Raw genomic sequence first — 23912 nt, 5'->3', positions numbered from 1 at the left:
CCCTGGACCGGAAACAAACTTCTTAGGACCGGTTTCTGGCATTCCAGCCGTCTTCAGCCAGGCTTGCTTGAATCCAGTGGCAAAGTGAGCAAGGGACTCACGCCTGAGCATACCCTGCCAACTTGTGGCGAACAAAGCGGTACAAAAGGGGGTGGTGATGGACGGAGCATTTGAACCAATCAAACACTCATACCTAGTCAACAGATCTGGGTTTAATCCATCACCGTTCTTTAGCCCACACTGCAACCCCAGTTCAGACATGGCCATATGCAAATCAGTCTGACCCTGTGCCTCATGGGAACAGTCCAGCCCGAACTGCCAAGCCATGCCTTCCCTGGACCGGAAACAAGCTTCCTAGGACCGGTTTCTGGCATTCCAGCCGTCTTCAGCCAGGCTTGCTTGAATCCAGTGGCAAAGTGAGCAAGGGACTCATGTCTGAGCATACCCAGCCAACTCATGGCGAACAAACCGGTACAAAAGGGGGGTGATGGACGGAGCATCTGAACCAATCAAATACTCACACCCAGCCAACAGATCTGGGTTTAATCCTTTACCGTTCTTTAGCCCACTCTGTCACTCCAGTTCAGACATGGCCATATGCAAATCAGTCTGACCCTGTCCCTCATGGGAACAGTCCAGCCCGAACTGCCAAGCCATGCCTTCCCTGGACCGGAAAGAAGCTTCCTAGGACCGGTTTCTGGCATTCCAGCCGTCTTCAGCCAGGCTTGCTTGAATCCAGTGGCAAAGTGAGCAAGGGACTCACGTCTGAGCATACCCTGCCCACTTATGGTGAACAAAGCAGTGCAAAAGGGGGTATTGATGGACGGAGCATCTGAACCAATCAAACACTCACACCCAGTCAACAGATCTGGGTTTAATCCATCACCGTTCTTTAGCCCACTCTGCCACCCCAGTTCAGACATGGCCATATGCAAATTAGTCTGACCCTATGCCTCATGGGAACAGTCCAGCCCGAACTGCCAAGCCATGCCTTCCCTGGACCGGAAACAAGCTTCCTAGGACCGGTTTCTGGCATTCCAGCCGTCTTCAGCCAGGCTTGCTTGAATCCAGTGGCAAAGTGAGCAAGGGACTCACGTCTGAGCATACCCTCCCAACTTATGGCGAACAAAGCGTTACAAAAGGGGGTGGTGATGGACGGAGCATCTGAACCAATCAAACACTCACACCCAGTCAACAGATCTGGGTTTAATCCATCACCGTTCTTTAGCCCACTCTGCCACCACAGTTCAGACATGGCCATATGCAAATTAGTCTGACCCTGTGCCTCATGGGAACAGTCCAGCCCGAACAGCCAAGCCATGCCTTCCCTGGACCGGAAACAAGCTTCCTTGGTCCGGTTTCTGGCATTCCAGCCGTCTTCAGCCAGGCTTGCTTGAATCCAGTGGCAAAGTGAGCAAGGGACTCACGTCTGAGCATACCCTCCCAACTTATGGCGAACAAAGCGTTACAAAAGGGGGTGGTGATGGACGGAGCATCTGAACCAATCAAACACTCACACCCAGTCAACAGATCTGGGTTTAATCCATCACCGTTCTTTAGCCCACTCTGCCACCACAGTTCAGACATGGCCATATGCAAATTAGTCTGACCCTGTGCCTCATGGGAACAGTCCAGCCCGAACAGCCAAGCCATGCCTTCCCTGGACCGGAAACAAGCTTCCTAGGACCGGTTTCTGGCATTCCAGCCGTCTTCAGCCAGGCTTGCTTGAATCCAGTGGCAAAGTGAGCAAGGGACTCACGTCTGAGCATACCCTGCCAACTTATGGCGAACAAAGCGTTACAAAAGGGGGTGGTGATGGACGGAGCATCTGAACCAATCAAACACTCACACCCAATCAACAGATCTGGGTTTAATCCATCACTGTTCTTTAGCCCACTCTGCCACCTCAGTTCAGACATGGCCATTTGCAAATCAGTCTGACCCTGTGCCTCATGGGAACAGTCCAGCCCGAACTGCCAAGCCATGCCTTGCCTGGACCAGAAACAAGCTTCCTAGGACCAGTTTCTGGCATTCCAGCCGTCTTCAGCCAGGCTTGTTTGAATGCAGTTGCAAAGTGATCAAGGGACTCACTCACGTCTGAGCATCCCCTGCCAACTAATGGCGAACAAAGCGTTACAAAAGGGTGTGGTGATGGACGGAACACCTGAACCAATCAAACACTCACACCCAGTCAACAGATCTGGGTTTAATCCATCACCGTTCTTTAGTCCACTCTGCCACCCCAGTTTAGACATGGCCATATGCAAATCAGTCTGACCCTGTGCCTCATGGGAACAGTCCAGCCCGAACTGCCAAACCATGCCTTCCCTGGACCTGAAACAAGCTTCCTAGGACCGGTTTCTGGCATTCCAGCCATCTTCAGCCAGGCGTGCTTGACTCCAGTTGCAAAGTGAGCAAGGGACTCACGTCTGAGCATACCCTGCCAACTTATGGCGAAAAAAGCGGTACAACAGGGGGTGGTGATGGACGGAGCATCTGAACCAATCAAACACTCACACCCAGTCAACAGATCTGGGTTTATTACATCACCGTTCTTTAGCCCACTCTGCCACCACAGTTCAGACATGGCCATATGCAAATTAGTCTGACCCTGTGCCTCAAGGGAACAGTCCAGCCTGAACTGCCAAGCAATGCCTTCCCTGGACCAGAAACAAGCTTCCTAGGACCGGCTTCTGGCATTCCAGACGTCTTCAGCCAGGCTTGCTTGAATCCAGTGGCAAAGTGAGCAAGGGACTCACGTCTGAGCATACCCTGTCAACTTATGGCGAACAAAGCAGTACAAAAGTGGGTGGTGATGGACGGAGCATCTGAACCAATCAAACACTCACACCCAGTCAACAGATCTGGGTTTAATCCATCACCGTTTTTTAGCCCACTCTGCCACCCCAGTTCAGACTTGGCCATATGCAAATCAGTCTGACCCTGTGCCTCATGTGAACAGTCCAGCCCGAACTGCCAAGCAATGCCTTCCCTGGACCGGAAACAAGCTTCCTAGGACCGGTTTCTGGCATTCCAGACGTCTTCAGCCAGGCTTCCTTGAATCCAGTGGCAAAGTGAGCAAGGGACTCACGTCTGAGCATACCCTGTCAACTTATGGCGAACAAAGCAGTACAAAAGTGGGTGGTGATGGACGGAGCATCTGAACCAATCAAACACTCACACCCAGTCAACAGATCTGGGTTTAATCAATCACCGTTCTTTAGCCCACTCTGCCACCCTAGTTCAGACTTGGCCATATGCAAATCAGTCTGACCCTGTGCCTCATGTGAACAGTCCAGCCCGAACTGCCAAGCCATGCCTTCCCTGGACCGGAAACAAGCTTCCTAGGACCGGTTTCTGGCATTCCAGCCGTCTTCAGCCAGGCTTGCTTGAATCCAGTGGCAAAGTGAGCAAGGGACTAACGTCTGAGCATACCCTGCCAACTTATGGCGAACAAAGCAGTACAAAAGTGGGTGGTGATGGACGGAGCATCTGAACCAATCAAACACTCACACCCAGTCAACAGATCTGGGTTTAATCCATCACCGTTTTTTAGCCCACTCTGCCACCCCAGTTCAGATATGGCCATATGCAAATCAGTCTGACCCTGTGCCTCATGGTAACAGTCCAGCCCAAACTGCCAAGCCATCCTTTCCCTGGACCGGAAACAAGCTTCCTAGGACCGGTTTCTGGCATTCCAGCCGTCTTCAGCCAGGCTTGCTTGAATCCAGTGGCAAAGTGAGCAAGGGACTCACGTCTGCGCATACCCAGCCCACTTATGGTCAACAAAGCAGTACAAAAGGGGGTGGTGATGGACGGAGCATCTGAACCAATCAAACACTCACACCCAGTCAACAGATCTGGGTTTAATCCATCACCGTTCTTTAGCCCACTCTGCCACCCCAGTTCAGACATGGCCATAGGCAAATTAGTCTGACCCTGTGCTTCATGGGAACAGTCCAGCCCGGACTGCCAAGCCATGCCTTCCCTGGACCGGAAACAAGCTTCCTAGGACCAGTTTCTGGCATTACAGCCATCTTCAGCCAGGCTTGCTTGAATCCAGTGGCAAAGTGAGCAAGGGATTCACGTCTGAGCATAACCTGCCAACTTATGGCGAACAAAGCGTTACAAAAGGGGCTGGTGATGGACGGAGCATCTGAACCAATCAAACACTCACACCCAATCAACAGATCTGGGTTTAATCTATCACCGTTCTTTAGCCCACTCTGCCACCCCAGTTCAGACATGGCCATATGCAAATCAGTCTGACCCTGTGCCTCATGGGAACAGTCCAGCCCGAACTGCAAAGCCATGCCTTGCCTGGACCAGAAACAAGCTTCCTAGGACCAGTTTCTGGCATTCCAGCCGTCTTCAGCCAGGCTTGTTTGAATCCAGTGGCAAAGTGAGCAAGGGACTCACTCACGTCTGAGCATCCCCTGCCAACTAATGGCGAACAAAGCGGTACAAAAGGGTGTGGTGATGGACGGAACATCTGAACCAATCAAACACTCACACCAAGTCAACAGATCTGGGTTTAATCCATCACCGTTCTTTAGTCCACTCTGCCACCCCAGTTTAGACATGGCCATATGCAAATCAGTCTGACCCTGTGCCTCATGGGAACAGTCCAGCCCGAACTGCCAAAAGAATGCCTTCCCTGGACCTGAAACAAGCTTCCAAGGAACGGTTTCTGGCATTCCAGCCATCTTCAGCCAGGCTTGCTTGACTCCAGTTGCAAAGTGAGCAAGGGACTCACGTCTGAGCATACCCTGCCAACTTATGGCGAACAAAGCGGTACAAAAGGGGGTGGTGATGGACGGAGCATCTGAACCAATCAAACACTCACACCCAGTCAACAGATCTGGGTTTAATACATCACCGTTCTTTAGCCCACTCTGCCACCACAGTTCAGACATGGCCATATGCAAATTAGTCTGACCCTGTGCCTCATGGGAACAGTCCAGCCTGAACTGCCAAGCAATGCCTTACCTGGACCGGAAACAAGCTTCCTAGGACCGGTTTCTGGCATTCCAGACGTCTTTAGCCAGGCTTGCTTGAATCCAGTGGCAAAGTGAGCAAGGGACTCACGTCTGAGCATACCCTGTCAACTTATGGCGAACAAAGCAGTACAAAAGTGGGTGGTGATGGACGGAGCATCTGAACCAATCAAACACTCACACCCAGTCAACAGATCTGTGTTTAATCCATCACCGTTCTTTAGCCCACTCTGCCACCCCAGTTCAGACTTGGCCATATGCAAATCAGTCTGACCCTGTGCCTCATGTGAACAGTCCAGCCCGAACTGCCAAGCCATGCCTTCCCTGGACCGGAAACAATCTTCCTAGGACCGGTTTCTGGCATTCCAGCCGTCTTCAGCCAGGCTTGCTTGAATCCAGTGGCAAAGTGAGCAAGGGACTCACGTCTGAGCATACCCTGCCAACTTATAGAGAACAAAGCGGTACAAAAGGGGGTGGGGATGGACGCAGCATCTCAACCAATCAAACACTCACACCCAGTCAACAGATCTGGGTTTCATCCATCACCGTTCTTTAGCCCACTCTGCAACCGTAGTTCAGACATGGCCATATGCAAATCAGTCTGACCCTGTGCCTCCTGGGAACAGTCCAGCCCGAACTGCCAAGCCATGCCTTCCCTGGACCGGAAACAAACTTCTTAGGACCGGTTTCTGGCATTCCAGCCGTCTTCAGCCAGGCTTGCTTGAATCCAGTGGCAAAGTGAGCAAGGGACTCACGCCTGAGCATACCCTGCCAACTTGTGGCGAACAAAGCGGTACAAAAGGGGGTGGTGATGGACGGAGCATTTGAACCAATCAAACACTCATACCTAGTCAACAGATCTGGGTTTAATCCATCACCGTTCTTTAGCCCACACTGCAACCCCAGTTCAGACATGGCCATATGCAAATCAGTCTGACCCTGTGCCTCATGGGAACAGTCCAGCCCGAACTGCCAAGCCATGCCTTCCCTGGACCGGAAACAAGCTTCCTAGGACCGGTTTCTGGCATTCCAGCCGTCTTCAGCCAGGCTTGCTTGAATCCAGTGGCAAAGTGAGCAAGGGACTCATGTCTGAGCATACCCAGCCAACTCATGGCGAACAAACCGGTACAAAAGGGGGGTGATGGACGGAGCATCTGAACCAATCAAATACTCACACCCAGCCAACAGATCTGGGTTTAATCCTTTACCGTTCTTTAGCCCACTCTGTCACTCCAGTTCAGACATGGCCATATGCAAATCAGTCTGACCCTGTCCCTCATGGGAACAGTCCAGCCCGAACTGCCAAGCCATGCCTTCCCTGGACCGGAAAGAAGCTTCCTAGGACCGGTTTCTGGCATTCCAGCCGTCTTCAGCCAGGCTTGCTTGAATCCAGTGGCAAAGTGAGCAAGGGACTCACGTCTGAGCATACCCTGCCCACTTATGGTGAACAAAGCAGTGCAAAAGGGGGTATTGATGGACGGAGCATCTGAACCAATCAAACACTCACACCCAGTCAACAGATCTGGGTTTAATCCATCACCGTTCTTTAGCCCACTCTGCCACCCCAGTTCAGACATGGCCATATGCAAATTAGTCTGACCCTATGCCTCATGGGAACAGTCCAGCCCGAACTGCCAAGCCATGCCTTCCCTGGACCGGAAACAAGCTTCCTAGGACCGGTTTCTGGCATTCCAGCCGTCTTCAGCCAGGCTTGCTTGAATCCAGTGGCAAAGTGAGCAAGGGACTCACGTCTGAGCATACCCTCCCAACTTATGGCGAACAAAGCGTTACAAAAGGGGGTGGTGATGGACGGAGCATCTGAACCAATCAAACACTCACACCCAGTCAACAGATCTGGGTTTAATCCATCACCGTTCTTTAGCCCACTCTGCCACCACAGTTCAGACATGGCCATATGCAAATTAGTCTGACCCTGTGCCTCATGGGAACAGTCCAGCCCGAACAGCCAAGCCATGCCTTCCCTGGACCGGAAACAAGCTTCCTAGGACCGGTTTCTGGCATTCCAGCCGTCTTCAGCCAGGCTTGCTTGAATCCAGTGGCAAAGTGAGCAAGGGACTCACGTCTGAGCATACCCTGCCAACTTATGGCGAACAAAGCGTTACAAAAGGGGGTGGTGATGGACGGAGCATCTGAACCAATCAAACACTCACACCCAATCAACAGATCTGGGTTTAATCCATCACTGTTCTTTAGCCCACTCTGCCACCTCAGTTCAGACATGGCCATTTGCAAATCAGTCTGACCCTGTGCCTCATGGGAACAGTCCAGCCCGAACTGCCAAGCCATGCCTTGCCTGGACCAGAAACAAGCTTCCTAGGACCAGTTTCTGGCATTCCAGCCGTCTTCAGCCAGGCTTGTTTGAATGCAGTTGCAAAGTGATCAAGGGACTCACTCACGTCTGAGCATCCCCTGCCAACTAATGGCGAACAAAGCGTTACAAAAGGGTGTGGTGATGGACGGAACACCTGAACCAATCAAACACTCACACCCAGTCAACAGATCTGGGTTTAATCCATCACCGTTCTTTAGTCCACTCTGCCACCCCAGTTTAGACATGGCCATATGCAAATCAGTCTGACCCTGTGCCTCATGGGAACAGTCCAGCCCGAACTGCCAAACCATGCCTTCCCTGGACCTGAAACAAGCTTCCTAGGACCGGTTTCTGGCATTCCAGCCATCTTCAGCCAGGCGTGCTTGACTCCAGTTGCAAAGTGAGCAAGGGACTCACGTCTGAGCATACCCTGCCAACTTATGGCGAAAAAAGCGGTACAACAGGGGGTGGTGATGGACGGAGCATCTGAACCAATCAAACACTCACACCCAGTCAACAGATCTGGGTTTATTACATCACCGTTCTTTAGCCCACTCTGCCACCACAGTTCAGACATGGCCATATGCAAATTAGTCTGACCCTGTGCCTCAAGGGAACAGTCCAGCCTGAACTGCCAAGCAATGCCTTCCCTGGACCAGAAACAAGCTTCCTAGGACCGGCTTCTGGCATTCCAGACGTCTTCAGCCAGGCTTGCTTGAATCCAGTGGCAAAGTGAGCAAGGGACTCACGTCTGAGCATACCCTGTCAACTTATGGCGAACAAAGCAGTACAAAAGTGGGTGGTGATGGACGGAGCATCTGAACCAATCAAACACTCACACCCAGTCAACAGATCTGGGTTTAATCCATCACCGTTTTTTAGCCCACTCTGCCACCCCAGTTCAGACTTGGCCATATGCAAATCAGTCTGACCCTGTGCCTCATGTGAACAGTCCAGCCCGAACTGCCAAGCAATGCCTTCCCTGGACCGGAAACAAGCTTCCTAGGACCGGTTTCTGGCATTCCAGACGTCTTCAGCCAGGCTTCCTTGAATCCAGTGGCAAAGTGAGCAAGGGACTCACGTCTGAGCATACCCTGTCAACTTATGGCGAACAAAGCAGTACAAAAGTGGGTGGTGATGGACGGAGCATCTGAACCAATCAAACACTCACACCCAGTCAACAGATCTGGGTTTAATCAATCACCGTTCTTTAGCCCACTCTGCCACCCTAGTTCAGACTTGGCCATATGCAAATCAGTCTGACCCTGTGCCTCATGTGAACAGTCCAGCCCGAACTGCCAAGCCATGCCTTCCCTGGACCGGAAACAAGCTTCCTAGGACCGGTTTCTGGCATTCCAGCCGTCTTCAGCCAGGCTTGCTTGAATCCAGTGGCAAAGTGAGCAAGGGACTAACGTCTGAGCATACCCTGCCAACTTATGGAGAACAAAGCGGTACAAAAGGGGGTGGTGATGGACGCAGCATCTCAACCAATCAAACACTCACACCCAGTCAACAGATCTGGGTTTAATCCATCACCGTTCTTTAGTCCACTCTGCCACCCCAGTTTAGACATGGCCATATGCAAATCAGTCTGACCCTGTGCCTCATGGGAACAGTCCAGCCCGAACTGCCAAACCATGCCTTCCCTGGACCTGAAACAAGCTTCCTAGGACCGGTTTCTGGCATTCCAGCCATCTTCAGCCAGGCGTGCTTGACTCCAGTTGCAAAGTGAGCAAGGGACTCACGTCTGAGCATACCCTGCCAACTTATGGCGAAAAAAGCGGTACAACAGGGGGTGGTGATGGACGGAGCATCTGAACCAATCAAACACTCACACCCAGTCAACAGATCTGGGTTTATTACATCACCGTTCTTTAGCCCACTCTGCCACCACAGTTCAGACATGGCCATATGCAAATTAGTCTGACCCTGTGCCTCAAGGGAACAGTCCAGCCTGAACTGCCAAGCAATGCCTTCCCTGGACCAGAAACAAGCTTCCTAGGACCGGCTTCTGGCATTCCAGACGTCTTCAGCCAGGCTTGCTTGAATCCAGTGGCAAAGTGAGCAAGGGACTCACGTCTGAGCATACCCTGTCAACTTATGGCGAACAAAGCAGTACAAAAGTGGGTGGTGATGGACGGAGCATCTGAACCAATCAAACACTCACACCCAGTCAACAGATCTGGGTTTAATCCATCACCGTTTTTTAGCCCACTCTGCCACCCCAGTTCAGACTTGGCCATATGCAAATCAGTCTGACCCTGTGCCTCATGTGAACAGTCCAGCCCGAACTGCCAAGCAATGCCTTCCCTGGACCGGAAACAAGCTTCCTAGGACCGGTTTCTGGCATTCCAGACGTCTTCAGCCAGGCTTCCTTGAATCCAGTGGCAAAGTGAGCAAGGGACTCACGTCTGAGCATACCCTGTCAACTTATGGCGAACAAAGCAGTACAAAAGTGGGTGGTGATGGACGGAGCATCTGAACCAATCAAACACTCACACCCAGTCAACAGATCTGGGTTTAATCAATCACCGTTCTTTAGCCCACTCTGCCACCCTAGTTCAGACTTGGCCATATGCAAATCAGTCTGACCCTGTGCCTCATGTGAACAGTCCAGCCCGAACTGCCAAGCCATGCCTTCCCTGGACCGGAAACAAGCTTCCTAGGACCGGTTTCTGGCATTCCAGCCGTCTTCAGCCAGGCTTGCTTGAATCCAGTGGCAAAGTGAGCAAGGGACTAACGTCTGAGCATACCCTGCCAACTTATGGCGAACAAAGCAGTACAAAAGTGGGTGGTGATGGACGGAGCATCTGAACCAATCAAACACTCACACCCAGTCAACAGATCTGGGTTTAATCCATCACCGTTTTTTAGCCCACTCTGCCACCCCAGTTCAGATATGGCCATATGCAAATCAGTCTGACCCTGTGCCTCATGGTAACAGTCCAGCCCAAACTGCCAAGCCATCCTTTCCCTGGACCGGAAACAAGCTTCCTAGGACCGGTTTCTGGCATTCCAGCCGTCTTCAGCCAGGCTTGCTTGAATCCAGTGGCAAAGTGAGCAAGGGACTCACGTCTGCGCATACCCAGCCCACTTATGGTCAACAAAGCAGTACAAAAGGGGGTGGTGATGGACGGAGCATCTGAACCAATCAAACACTCACACCCAGTCAACAGATCTGGGTTTAATCCATCACCGTTCTTTAGCCCACTCTGCCACCCCAGTTCAGACATGGCCATAGGCAAATTAGTCTGACCCTGTGCTTCATGGGAACAGTCCAGCCCGGACTGCCAAGCCATGCCTTCCCTGGACCGGAAACAAGCTTCCTAGGACCAGTTTCTGGCATTACAGCCATCTTCAGCCAGGCTTGCTTGAATCCAGTGGCAAAGTGAGCAAGGGATTCACGTCTGAGCATAACCTGCCAACTTATGGCGAACAAAGCGTTACAAAAGGGGCTGGTGATGGACGGAGCATCTGAACCAATCAAACACTCACACCCAATCAACAGATCTGGGTTTAATCTATCACCGTTCTTTAGCCCACTCTGCCACCCCAGTTCAGACATGGCCATATGCAAATCAGTCTGACCCTGTGCCTCATGGGAACAGTCCAGCCCGAACTGCAAAGCCATGCCTTGCCTGGACCAGAAACAAGCTTCCTAGGACCAGTTTCTGGCATTCCAGCCGTCTTCAGCCAGGCTTGTTTGAATCCAGTGGCAAAGTGAGCAAGGGACTCACTCACGTCTGAGCATCCCCTGCCAACTAATGGCGAACAAAGCGGTACAAAAGGGTGTGGTGATGGACGGAACATCTGAACCAATCAAACACTCACACCAAGTCAACAGATCTGGGTTTAATCCATCACCGTTCTTTAGTCCACTCTGCCACCCCAGTTTAGACATGGCCATATGCAAATCAGTCTGACCCTGTGCCTCATGGGAACAGTCCAGCCCGAACTGCCAAAAGAATGCCTTCCCTGGACCTGAAACAAGCTTCCAAGGAACGGTTTCTGGCATTCCAGCCATCTTCAGCCAGGCTTGCTTGACTCCAGTTGCAAAGTGAGCAAGGGACTCACGTCTGAGCATACCCTGCCAACTTATGGCGAACAAAGTGGTACAAAAGGGGGTGGTGATGGACGGAGCATCTGAACCAATCAAACACTCACACCCAGTCAACAGATCTGGGTTTAATACATCACCGTTCTTTAGCCCACTCTGCCACCACAGTTCAGACATGGCCATATGCAAATTAGTCTGACCCTGTGCCTCATGGGAACAGTCCAGCCTGAACTGCCAAGCAATGCCTTACCTGGACCGGAAACAAGCTTCCTAGGACCGGTTTCTGGCATTCCAGACGTCTTTAGCCAGGCTTGCTTGAATCCAGTGGCAAAGTGAGCAAGGGACTCACGTCTGAGCATACCCTGTCAACTTATGGCGAACAAAGCAGTACAAAAGTGGGTGGTGATGGACGGAGCATCTGAACCAATCAAACACTCACACCCAGTCAACAGATCTGTGTTTAATCCATCACCGTTCTTTAGCCCACTCTGCCACCCCAGTTCAGACTTGGCCATATGCAAATCAGTCTGACCCTGTGCCTCATGTGAACAGTCCAGCCCGAACTGCCAAGCCATGCCTTCCCTGGACCGGAAACAATCTTCCTAGGACCGGTTTCTGGCATTCCAGCCGTCTTCAGCCAGGCTTGCTTGAATCCAGTGGCAAAGTGAGCAAGGGACTCACGTCTGAGCATACCCTGCCAACTTATAGAGAACAAAGCGGTACAAAAGGGGGTGGGGATGGACGCAGCATCTCAACCAATCAAACACTCACACCCAGTCAACAGATCTGGGTTTCATCCATCACCGTTCTTTAGCCCACTCTGCAACCGTAGTTCAGACATGGCCATATGCAAATCAGTCTGACCCTGTGCCTCCTGGGAACAGTCCAGCCCGAACTGCCAAGCCATGCCTTCCCTGGACCGGAAACAAACTTCTTAGGACCGGTTTCTGGCATTCCAGCCGTCTTCAGCCAGGCTTGCTTGAATCCAGTGGCAAAGTGAGCAAGGGACTCACGCCTGAGCATACCCTGCCAACTTGTGGCGAACAAAGCGGTACAAAAGGGGGTGGTGATGGACGGAGCATTTGAACCAATCAAACACTCATACCTAGTCAACAGATCTGGGTTTAATCCATCACCGTTCTTTAGCCCACACTGCAACCCCAGTTCAGACATGGCCATATGCAAATCAGTCTGACCCTGTGCCTCATGGGAACAGTCCAGCCCGAACTGCCAAGCCATGCCTTCCCTGGACCGGAAACAAGCTTCCTAGGACCGGTTTCTGGCATTCCAGCCGTCTTCAGCCAGGCTTGCTTGAATCCAGTGGCAAAGTGAGCAAGGGACTCATGTCTGAGCATACCCAGCCAACTCATGGCGAACAAACCGGTACAAAAGGGGGGTGATGGACGGAGCATCTGAACCAATCAAATACTCACACCCAGCCAACAGATCTGGGTTTAATCCTTTACCGTTCTTTAGCCCACTCTGTCACTCCAGTTCAGACATGGCCATATGCAAATCAGTCTGACCCTGTCCCTCATGGGAACAGTCCAGCCCGAACTGCCAAGCCATGCCTTCCCTGGACCGGAAAGAAGCTTCCTAGGACCGGTTTCTGGCATTCCAGCCGTCTTCAGCCAGGCTTGCTTGAATCCAGTGGCAAAGTGAGCAAGGGACTCACGTCTGAGCATACCCTGCCCACTTATGGTGAACAAAGCAGTGCAAAAGGGGGTATTGATGGACGGAGCATCTGAACCAATCAAACACTCACACCCAGTCAACAGATCTGGGTTTAATCCATCACCGTTCTTTAGCCCACTCTGCCACCCCAGTTCAGACATGGCCATATGCAAATTAGTCTGACCCTATGCCTCATGGGAACAGTCCAGCCCGAACTGCCAAGCCATGCCTTCCCTGGACCGGAAACAAGCTTCCTAGGACCGGTTTCTGGCATTCCAGCCGTCTTCAGCCAGGCTTGCTTGAATCCAGTGGCAAAGTGAGCAAGGGACTCACGTCTGAGCATACCCTCCCAACTTATGGCGAACAAAGCGTTACAAAAGGGGGTGGTGATGGACGGAGCATCTGAACCAATCAAACACTCACACCCAGTCAACAGATCTGGGTTTAATCCATCACCGTTCTTTAGCCCACTCTGCCACCACAGTTCAGACATGGCCATATGCAAATTAGTCTGACCCTGTGCCTCATGGGAACAGTCCAGCCCGAACAGCCAAGCCATGCCTTCCCTGGACCGGAAACAAGCTTCCTAGGACCGGTTTCTGGCATTCCAGCCGTCTTCAGCCAGGCTTGCTTGAATCCAGTGGCAAAGTGAGCAAGGGACTCACGTCTGAGCATACCCTGCCAACTTATGGCGAACAAAGCGTTACAAAAGGGGGTGGTGATGGACGGAGCATCTGAACCAATCAAACACTCACACCCAATCAACAGATCTGGGTTTAATCCATCACTGTTCTTTAGCCCACTCTGCCACCTCAGTTCAGACATGGCCATTTGCAAATCAGTCTGACCCTGTGCCTCATGGGAACAGTCCAGCCCGAACTGCCAAGCCATGCCTTGCCTGGACCAGAAACAAGCTTCCTAGGACCAGTTTCTGGCATTCCAGCCGTCTTCAGCCAGGCTTGTTTGAATGCAGTTGCAAAGTGATCAAGGGACTCACTCACGTCTGAGCATCCCCTGCCAACTAATGGCGAACAAAGCGTTACAAAAGGGTGTGGTGATGGACGGAACACCTGAACCAATCAAACACTCACACCCAGTCAACAGATCTGGGTTTAATCCATCACCGTTCTTTAGTCCACTCTGCCACCCCAGTTTAGACATGGCCATATGCAAATCAGTCTGACCCTGTGCCTCATGGGAACAGTCCAGCCCGAACTGCCAAACCATGCCTTCCCTGGACCTGAAACAAGCTTCCTAGGACCGGTTTCTGGCATTCCAGCCATCTTCAGCCAGGCGTGCTTGACTCCAGTTGCAAAGTGAGCAAGGGACTCACGTCTGAGCATACCCTGCCAACTTATGGCGAAAAAAGCGGTACAACAGGGGGTGGTGATGGACGGAGCATCTGAACCAATCAAACACTCACACCCAGTCAACAGATCTGGGTTTATTACATCACCGTTCTTTAGCCCACTCTGCCACCACAGTTCAGACATGGCCATATGCAAATTAGTCTGACCCTGTGCCTCAAGGGAACAGTCCAGCCTGAACTGCCAAGCAATGCCTTCCCTGGACCAGAAACAAGCTTCCTAGGACCGGCTTCTGGCATTCCAGACGTCTTCAGCCAGGCTTGCTTGAATCCAGTGGCAAAGTGAGCAAGGGACTCACGTCTGAGCATACCCTGTCAACTTATGGCGAACAAAGCAGTACAAAAGTGGGTGGTGATGGACGGAGCATCTGAACCAATCAAACACTCACACCCAGTCAACAGATCTGGGTTTAATCCATCACCGTTTTTTAGCCCACTCTGCCACCCCAGTTCAGACTTGGCCATATGCAAATCAGTCTGACCCTGTGCCTCATGTGAACAGTCCAGCCCGAACTGCCAAGCAATGCCTTCCCTGGACCGGAAACAAGCTTCCTAGGACCGGTTTCTGGCATTCCAGACGTCTTCAGCCAGGCTTCCTTGAATCCAGTGGCAAAGTGAGCAAGGGACTCACGTCTGAGCATACCCTGTCAACTTATGGCGAACAAAGCAGTACAAAAGTGGGTGGTGATGGACGGAGCATCTGAACCAATCAAACACTCACACCCAGTCAACAGATCTGGGTTTAATCAATCACCGTTCTTTAGCCCACTCTGCCACCCTAGTTCAGACTTGGCCATATGCAAATCAGTCTGACCCTGTGCCTCATGTGAACAGTCCAGCCCGAACTGCCAAGCCATGCCTTCCCTGGACCGGAAACAAGCTTCCTAGGACCGGTTTCTGGCATTCCAGCCGTCTTCAGCCAGGCTTGCTTGAATCCAGTGGCAAAGTGAGCAAGGGACTAACGTCTGAGCATACCCTGCCAACTTATGGAGAACAAAGCGGTACAAAAGGGGGTGGTGATGGACGCAGCATCTCAACCAATCAAACACTCACACCCAGTCAACAGATCTGGGTTTCATCCATCACCGTTCTTTAGCCCACTCTGCAACCGTAGTTCAGACATGGCCATATGCAAATCAGTCTGACCCTGTGCCTCCTGGGAACAGTCCAGCCCGAACTGCCAAGCCATGCCTTCCCTGGACCGGAAACAAACTTCTTAGGACCGGTTTCTGGCATTACAGCCGTCTTCAGCCAGGCTTGCTTGAATCCAGTGGCAAAGTGAGCAAGGGACTCACGCCTGAGCATACCCTGCCAACTTGTGGCGAACAAAGCGGTACAAAAGGGGGTGGTGATGGACGGAGCATTTGAACCAATCAAACACTCATACCCAGTCAACAGATCTGGGTTTAATCCATCACCGTTCTTTAGCCCACACTGCAACCCCAGTTCAGACATGGCCATATGCAAATCAGTCTGACCCTGTGCCTCATGGGAACAGTCCAGCCCGAACTGCCAAGCCATACCTTCCCTGGACCGGAAAGAAGCTTCCTAGGACCGGTTTCTGGCATTCCAGCCGTCTTCAGCCAGGCTTGCTTGAATCCAGTGGCAAAGTGAGCAAGGGACTCACGTCTGAGCATACCCTGCCCACTTATGGTGAACAAAGCAGTGCAAAAGGGGGTATTGATGGACGGAGCATCTGAACCAATCAAACACTCACACCCAGTCAACAGATCTGGGTTTAATCCATCACTGTTCTTTAGCCCACTCTGCCACCCCAGTTCAGACATGGCCATATGCAAATTAGTCTGACCCTATGCCTCATGGGAACAGTCCAGCCCGAACTGCCAAGCCATGCCTTCCCTGGAACGGAAACAAGCTTCCTAGGACCAGTTTCTGGCATTACAGCCGTCTTCAGCCAGGCTTGCTTGAATCCAGTGGCAAAGTGAGCAAGGGACTCACGTCTGAGCATACCCTCCCAACTTATGGCGAACAAAGCGTTACAAAAGTGGGTGGTGATGGACGGAGCATCTGAACCAATCAAACACTCACACCCAGTCAACAGATCTGGGTTTAATCCATCACCGTTCTTTAGCCCACTCTGCCACCACAGTTCAGACATGGCCATATGCAAATTAGTCTGACCCTGTGCCTCATGGGAACAGTCCAGCCCGAACTGCCAAGCCATGCCTTCCCTGGACCGGAAACAAGCTTCCTAGGACCGGTTTCTGGCATTCCAGCCGTCTTCAGCCAGGCTTGCTTGAATCCAGTGGCAAAGTGAGCAAGGGACTCACGTCTGAGCATACCCTGCCAACTTATGGCAAACAAAGCGGTACAAAAGAGGCTGGTGATGGACGGGGCATCTGAACCAATCAAACACTCACTCCCAGTCAACAGATCTGGGTTTAATCCATCACCGTTCTTTAGCCCACTCTGCCACTACAGTTCAGACAAGGCCATATGCAAATTAGTCTGACCCTGTGCCTCATGGGAACAGTCCAGCCCGAACTGCCAAGCCATGCCTTCCCTGGACCGGAAACAAGCTTCCTAGGACCGGTTTCTTGCATTCCAGCCGTCTTCAGCCAGGCTTGCTTGAATCCAGTGGCAAAGTGAGCAAGGGACTCACGTCTGAGCATACCCTGTCAACTTATGGCAAACAAAGCGGTACAAAAGGGGGTGGTGATGGACGGACCATCTGAACCAATCAAACACTCACACCCAGTCAACAGACTCTGGAACTCCCTCCCCATCGAGCTTAGGTCCACAAATGAACTCTTGCAGTTCAGAATTTTTTTTTAAACTTGGCTCTTTCCTTGCTAGCCTTCCTACGCTGTCTGATCTTTACCCCTCGTTGGTTTCTGTTAGCGCCAGAATGCCTGCAACGGTGACGGTAGCGCTCTATAAATTCTCCCAAAAAAAAATAACAGATCTGGGTTTAATCCATCACCGTTCTTTAGTCCACTCTGCCACCCCAGTTCAGACATGGCCAAATGCAAATCAGTCTGACACTGTGCCTCCTGGGAACAGTCCAGCCCGAATTTCCAAACCATGCCTTCCCTGGACTGGAAACAAGCTTCCTAGGACCGGTTTCTGACATTCCAGCCGTCTTCAGCCAGGCTTACTTGAATCCAGTGGCAAAGTAAGCAAGGGACTCACGTGTGAGCATACCCTGCCAACTTATGGGGAACAAAGCGGTACAAAAGGGGGTGGTGATGGATGGAGCATCTGAACCAATCAAACACTCACACCCAGTCAACATATCTGGGTTTAATCCATCACCGTTCTTTAGCCCACTTTGCCACCACAGTTCAGACATGGCCAAATGCAAATTAGTCTGACCCTGTGCTTCATGGGAACAGTCCAGCCCGAACTGCCAAGCCATGCCTTCCCTGGACCGGAAACAAGCTTCCTCGGACCGGTTTCTGGCATTCCAGCCGTCTTCAGCCAGGCTTGCTTGAATCCAGTGGCAAAGTGAGCAAGGGACTCACGTCTGAGCATACCCTGTTAACTTATGGCAAACAAAGCGGTACAAAAGGGGGTGGTGATGGACGGAGCATCTGAATCAATCAAACACTCACACCCAGTCAACAGATCTGGGTTTAATCCATCACCGTTCTTTAGCCCACTTTGCCACCCCAGTTCAGACATGGCCATATGCAAGTCAGTCTTACCCTGTGCCTCATGGGAACAGTCCAGCCCGAACTGCCAAGTCATGCCTTCCCTGGACCGGAAACAAACTTCCTAGGACCCGTTTCTGGCATTCCAGCCGTCTTCAGCCAGGCTTGCTTGAATCCAGTGGCAAAGTGAGCAAGAGACTCACGCCTGAGCATACCCTGCCAACTTGTGGCGAACAAAGCGGTACAAAAGGGGGTGGTGATGGACGGAGCATTTGAACCAATCAAACACTCACACCCAGTCAACAGATCTGGGTTTAATCCCTCACCGTTCTTTAGCCCACTCTGCCACCCCAGTTCAGACATGGCCATATGCAAATCAGTCTGACCCTGTGCCTCATGGGAACAGTCCAGCCCGAACTGCCAAGCCATGCCTTCCCTGGACCGGAAACAAGCTTCCTAGGACCAGTTTCTGGCATTCCAGCCGTCTTCAGCCAGGCTTGCTTGAATCCAGTGGCAGAGTGAGCAAGGGACTCACGTCTGAGCATACCCTGCCAACTTATGGCGAACAAAGCGGTACAAAAGGGGGTGGTGATGGACGGAGCATCTGAACCAATCAAACACTCACACCCAATCAATAGATCTGGGTTTAATCAATCACCGTTCTTTAGCCCACTCTGCCACCCTGCCAACTTATGGCGAACAAAGCGGTACTCTGCCACCCTGGCAGAGTGGGCTAAAGAACGGTGATTGATTAAACCCAGATCTGTTGACTGGGTGTGAGTGTTTGATTGGATCAGATGCTCCGCCCATCACCACCCCCTTTTGTACCGCTTTGTTCGCCACAAGTTGGCAGGGTATGCTCAGGCGTGAGTCTCTTGCTCACTTTGCCACTGGATTCAAGCAAGCCTGGCTGAAGACGGCTGGACTGCCAGAAACCGGTCCTAGGAAGCTTGTTTCCGGTCCAGGGAAGGCATGGCTTGGCAGTTCGGGCTGGACTGTTCTCATGAGGCACAGGGTCAAACTGACTTGCATATGGCCATGTCTGAACGGGGTGGCAGAGTGGGCTAAAGAACGGTGATGGATTAAACCCAGATCTGTTGACTGGGTGTGAGTGTTTGATTGGTTCAGATGCTCCGTCCATCACCACGCCCTTTTGTACCGCTCTGATTAAGGCCCAGCCAGTCCTGGTATGGCACAGAATTTGGACCACAGAGAGTGCTGGCCATAACATGGATATAATGAGGGATGCAATGAAATTAGATAAATTCCGTAACATTTTATGGCTGAAATATGCAGAGAACTTTATGCAGGATATTGGCCCTCCTGAATATTTTACCCTTCCCGATAGCATGAACGATATTAAATGTAAAGACTTTAAACATTTTGTCATGCCTCACTTAGAAGAAAATAGGCTGACTTTTGAATTGAATAAACCCATGGTGATCCACCATCAATTGATTACAATTACGTGTAATATTCAACCATACTTGCAACACGTCCTGAGCAGTCACAACAGATATCTCCTGACCAGATTCAGGTTTGGGACCTTTCACCACCTAATCACGTACCCAACTATTAATGACTGGTCTAGGGAATCATGCCGATGCCCCTGTGATAAAGTATCACAACAAAGTACAATACATGTGGTTTTATTCTGTAAGTTCTACACCATCGAGAGGTTAATATGGTTAAAGCCATTATTAAAACAGGGTGACTGGAGGCAATGCCAACCCGCTTTTATACACTTGCAGATGCTGGATAGTTTTTATTGTATTGGTACTATGGTGGGATTCCTAAGAATGTATTAAGGATAAGGAAAGCGATCAATTAGTGAATTCTGGGAAGAGTGTATTGGAAAATCTACCCAAGGGAACCATAACACGTTTACAAGTATATATGAATCTATCAGTATTACTCGTTCGGTTGCTGCATATAAATGTATCTTTTATTGTGATATTTTGATGATGAATTTTTTGTTCTGTATGTATGCTTTTATGATTTTAACACTTAAAATCGAATAAAGCTCGTTTTTGATTTGATTTGATTTGAGGTCGAATGCAACAACTTAGCAAGATAAAACAATGGTGTCATGTTCCAATGTGCAGCCTTGAGCAGAGCATGTATACCTGTTTCAAACAGATGGAGGCGTTTAAGCAAGACTACCTAAGTAAGACTACTTGAATTTAATGCTCAGGCAATGTATATGCAACATATGTTGACACACAATTTGCTTTAAGGAAAAGTGGAGAAATGTAGAACCTCATTTAGGAGGATTTGATGCAGTGCTGCAGGTCATTTTGCAGCGCAGAGCTACCTCATTTTAAAAGCACAGGAATGCACTGTATTTACAGCAATATGGCACTTCCTATGCCCTCCTATGCACCAGTGCTAAAACAACAGCTGCGCGGTAACGTAGGCACCCTTGCACCATGGTGCAAAGGTGCCTGCGTTGCAGGGATGATTGTTATTGTGCAGGAAGGAGCACCTTCCTGCAGAAAAACAATCATGGATGGCCTTTTCCTCTTTCTATGTGTGTTGCAAACTGCAGCACACATAGAAAGAAGAAAAATTGAGTAGAAGTAAAATTATTTCTCCCTGTCACGCTACACTTACGACTCCCCTGAAGAGGCGTGGAATTATGATGCATTCCCAGGTTTACGAAACGTTGTAAATCTGGGAATGCAGTGGAATCCATGGGTGTTGCATGGGAATACCCACAGCAACACCCATGGCACTCCCCTTTAACGCAAAGTAATACATGAAAAGGGGCAATATTTACAGGGTCATGAAAAGCCATGCAGGGTGGTTTTGCATGGCCTTGAAAATATGGGCCAGCACACTGCCTCACCGGTGCGTTAAGAAAAGTGACACACTGGCAGTGCAAGGGGCTTATAAATAAGCACCATAATTTGTATGCAGTGCAAACAGAATTGCCTTTCATTTTATACAAAATAAAAATCGTCTTAGGCAGTGCGATTATATGTGTACTAAAAGGATTTAGAAATATTAGGTACAAGAGGTAGTTTGAAATCAGTGATCCCTCACCTGAAATAAGTCCACATTGGAATATCACCCTGCAAATAATGTGCCATGTATAGTGAGTAATATAGAATGCGAGTAAATGTGGACTGAGTGCATGACGTACATATGTGGTTCAATGAGGCAGCATGCATTTATAATTTTGCCCTGGAACTTTTGTGAAGGCCACAAACCTTCCCACATTTGTCACCTTTCCTTCAATAGAAAGTTTTGCATGAAACGTTCCCCACAACAATTTTTTTTAAATATAATTGTTCTGCAAATAATTACCTTATGAGAGTATATTCACTGCCAAACGTATTGTGTGCAACGCTTCACAGCCCATTATAGTTTCTAATATCAAAGTTGAAGAATATTTTACGAAGTCAAGATCACAAATGTTACAGGCCACTAATGAGTAACTATGTTATGGGAGAGCTGAAACAAACAATATTTAAAGAAGCTCAGTGAACTATGGATCCCTTTGCAGTTTATTGCATTGATTATGCATTAATATATTATAAAATGATGTACTTGTGGCTGTGTATCTCACTGAAGTGCAGGGAATGTCTTGTGCTGTACATTTAGCAGACAGAAATAACCAACAACGTTGAACACAAGATTACAAAAGTATTAAAGGCCGCACCAATTGTCCTTTCTTTGAAGCTAAAGCAGCCCTTTTCATGCGCAGCCACCATTTCCTGATGAGACCTTTGTGTGGGGTGCAACTGATCTGGATACCCGACTCCCTGGCACAGCCGAACAATGAAGCGTCACCAGATACCCCAGGACCTTCTCGGTTACCACAGTGGCTGACACTGACACACTTCTTGCAGTTTCAGACAGAGTGAGCTGTGCATGCCTTGCGGAGCGCCCGAGGGTCAGTCGCAGCTCCATTGGCCTCAGTTTCATGGCTTGGTTTCCCGCTATAAGGAAGCCCCTCCCTGCTCCCCTGGCCTGGATTTGCTTATCTGAGAGACAACGGCTTGATTCATCTTCCAGAAACAGGTCAGCGCGATGGTCGATACATGGGTGCGAGCGGGGTCAACAAACACAAAGAGGTAAATAGCCAAGACACCAAGAAAAGAAACTTTCATGCCAATGGAGGACCATCCAATCCTAACAGCTAATGGAAAATGCCATTTTGCGCCATCATTGTGTGCGGAGTAAAGAATAGTGATCGCTGGTGATATTCGTGAAGAGTGTTCAGGAAAACCAAATTGGTTCAACTTAGCTGCTTCAAAATTTTGCAAAACAATGGTATTTGGAATGCTTGTCTGGTGGCATGATTAGTTAAGTACAGTTTGCACTCTTTCAACTGGTTTTGGGGGAAAAGACCGTTAGTAGGCAATTTTGACTTGGATGTCGAAAGATGTTTAGAAAACTCCACTCTGTTTTCCACCCCAATTCATCGAGTCGGAATTTGAGTGATGGCAACGCTTGCTATGATGGTTCCAACTCTGCCGTGCGTTTGGTCCGCAGCACGTCCATGTATGTGGTCGGGGAGCGTAACCAGAAGTTCACAGAATCACTAAAAAAATACAAAAGCACAACCAACATTGAGTCCTCTGGCTGCTACCCTTACAAAGAGGAGGACCAGGCATGGATGTTCTCCAAGACCCAGGACTGCTTACAGTACCTGCAAGACCTGCTCGCCCTCCGCAAAAAATATCTCACCAATCTTCACAACTTGAAGTCCCTCAGTACGTCGGCGCCAGTTTCTCCAGTTTCAACAAAGTCATCCAGAGGAGGAAAAAAGCCACCACCTTTAGCTTCCCCAAATGGATCATCATTGGTATGTAATGTGCGCACCAAATACATTCAGCATCTTGTTTAAAAAATTTTAATGGAAATTTTGGTAAGATTGTTTTTGGTCTGGGTGTTTTTCCTGTTAAAAGCTCATCATGCTTCGGTTAGGATAGTGTCAGCATAAAATACCGTCCATAACAGACGCCCAGGAGCAAATCTTCAGGGGGTGTTTAGAGTGTGACACCTCCCAGATAAATGCATTCTTGGCTTGGTTGGTAGTTGGGTCTGTGGTCACTGAGTCTGATCAGGGGCGTAGGAAATGCCCCCGCAGCCCCTGCAGTGCAGGGGGGCTGGTTTGCCAATACTGGAGGGGGCCCGCTCAGCCCCTACTGATGTGAGTGTGAGGTGCCCCTTCAGTATATCTTGCATGGTGGTCCCCTCACGTTTTGTTAAGCCATTGCAAAATTAAAAAAATAGAAATAGTTAGTGACAATGATGAGTGAGTACCATTTGGTCAATATGAATACGTGAATGTGAGTGAGAATAAGTGAGTACGTGGATGTAAATGAGCATGTGTGAGACTGTGATAATATGCTTGTGAGTCTGATGTTGGCAATGGCCTACTGAAGGTAATTGTTGATCGAGGCACCCGTTGCAAAATGCTTGCACTGGCATACTGGAGACAATTCTTAGCAGGACGGGCATTTGAGACAAAGTAGTGACATACTGGAGGTAGTTGTTGGCATAACAGTATAATAGTGGTATGGACATGCTAGAGGTAATTCGTTTTAAAGGTAATTCTTGGCATAATGATAAAATACAGGTACTCGCATATGAGAGGTAATTGGTGGCATATAGGGCACCTGTGGAAAAATGCTGTAGTTGGCATACTTGAGGAAATTTGAGGTAATTATTGTCATGAGTGAAGTCAACAGGGGTGCATGAAAGGGGGAACCATTACAAAATGTTGGCCCTGACATACTGAGGTAATTGTTAACATAAGTGTCAATCATGGGATATGGATGGCATTAATAGCAAAAATTCTGCCTCTGGTATATTGTTTCTAATGTTTGGCCTCAGAGGGCTCCCATGACAAAATGCTGAC

General features: G+C 50.0%; 1 protein-coding gene across 1 annotated transcript in view; it reads left to right on the top strand.

Moving 5' to 3' along the window:
* The first annotated feature begins 22430 nt into the window (after positions 1–22430).
* The window catches only part of C8H13orf42 (chromosome 8 C13orf42 homolog), a 127171-nt gene continuing 125689 nt past the window's right edge, over positions 22431–23912 (top strand). Inside the window, exon 1 of the mRNA XM_086936241.1 lies at positions 22431–22829. Coding sequence (XP_086792367.1) covers positions 22431–22829 — 399 coding nt within the window. The remainder of the gene's footprint in view (positions 22830–23912) is intronic.

Source organism: Lissotriton vulgaris, chromosome 8 (assembly GCF_964263255.1).
Source record: "Lissotriton vulgaris chromosome 8, aLisVul1.2, whole genome shotgun sequence".
Lineage (NCBI taxonomy): Eukaryota > Metazoa > Chordata > Amphibia > Caudata > Salamandridae > Lissotriton > Lissotriton vulgaris.
Note: the sequence above shows the minus strand (reverse complement) of the source record. Positions and strands in the feature narration are given on the sequence as shown.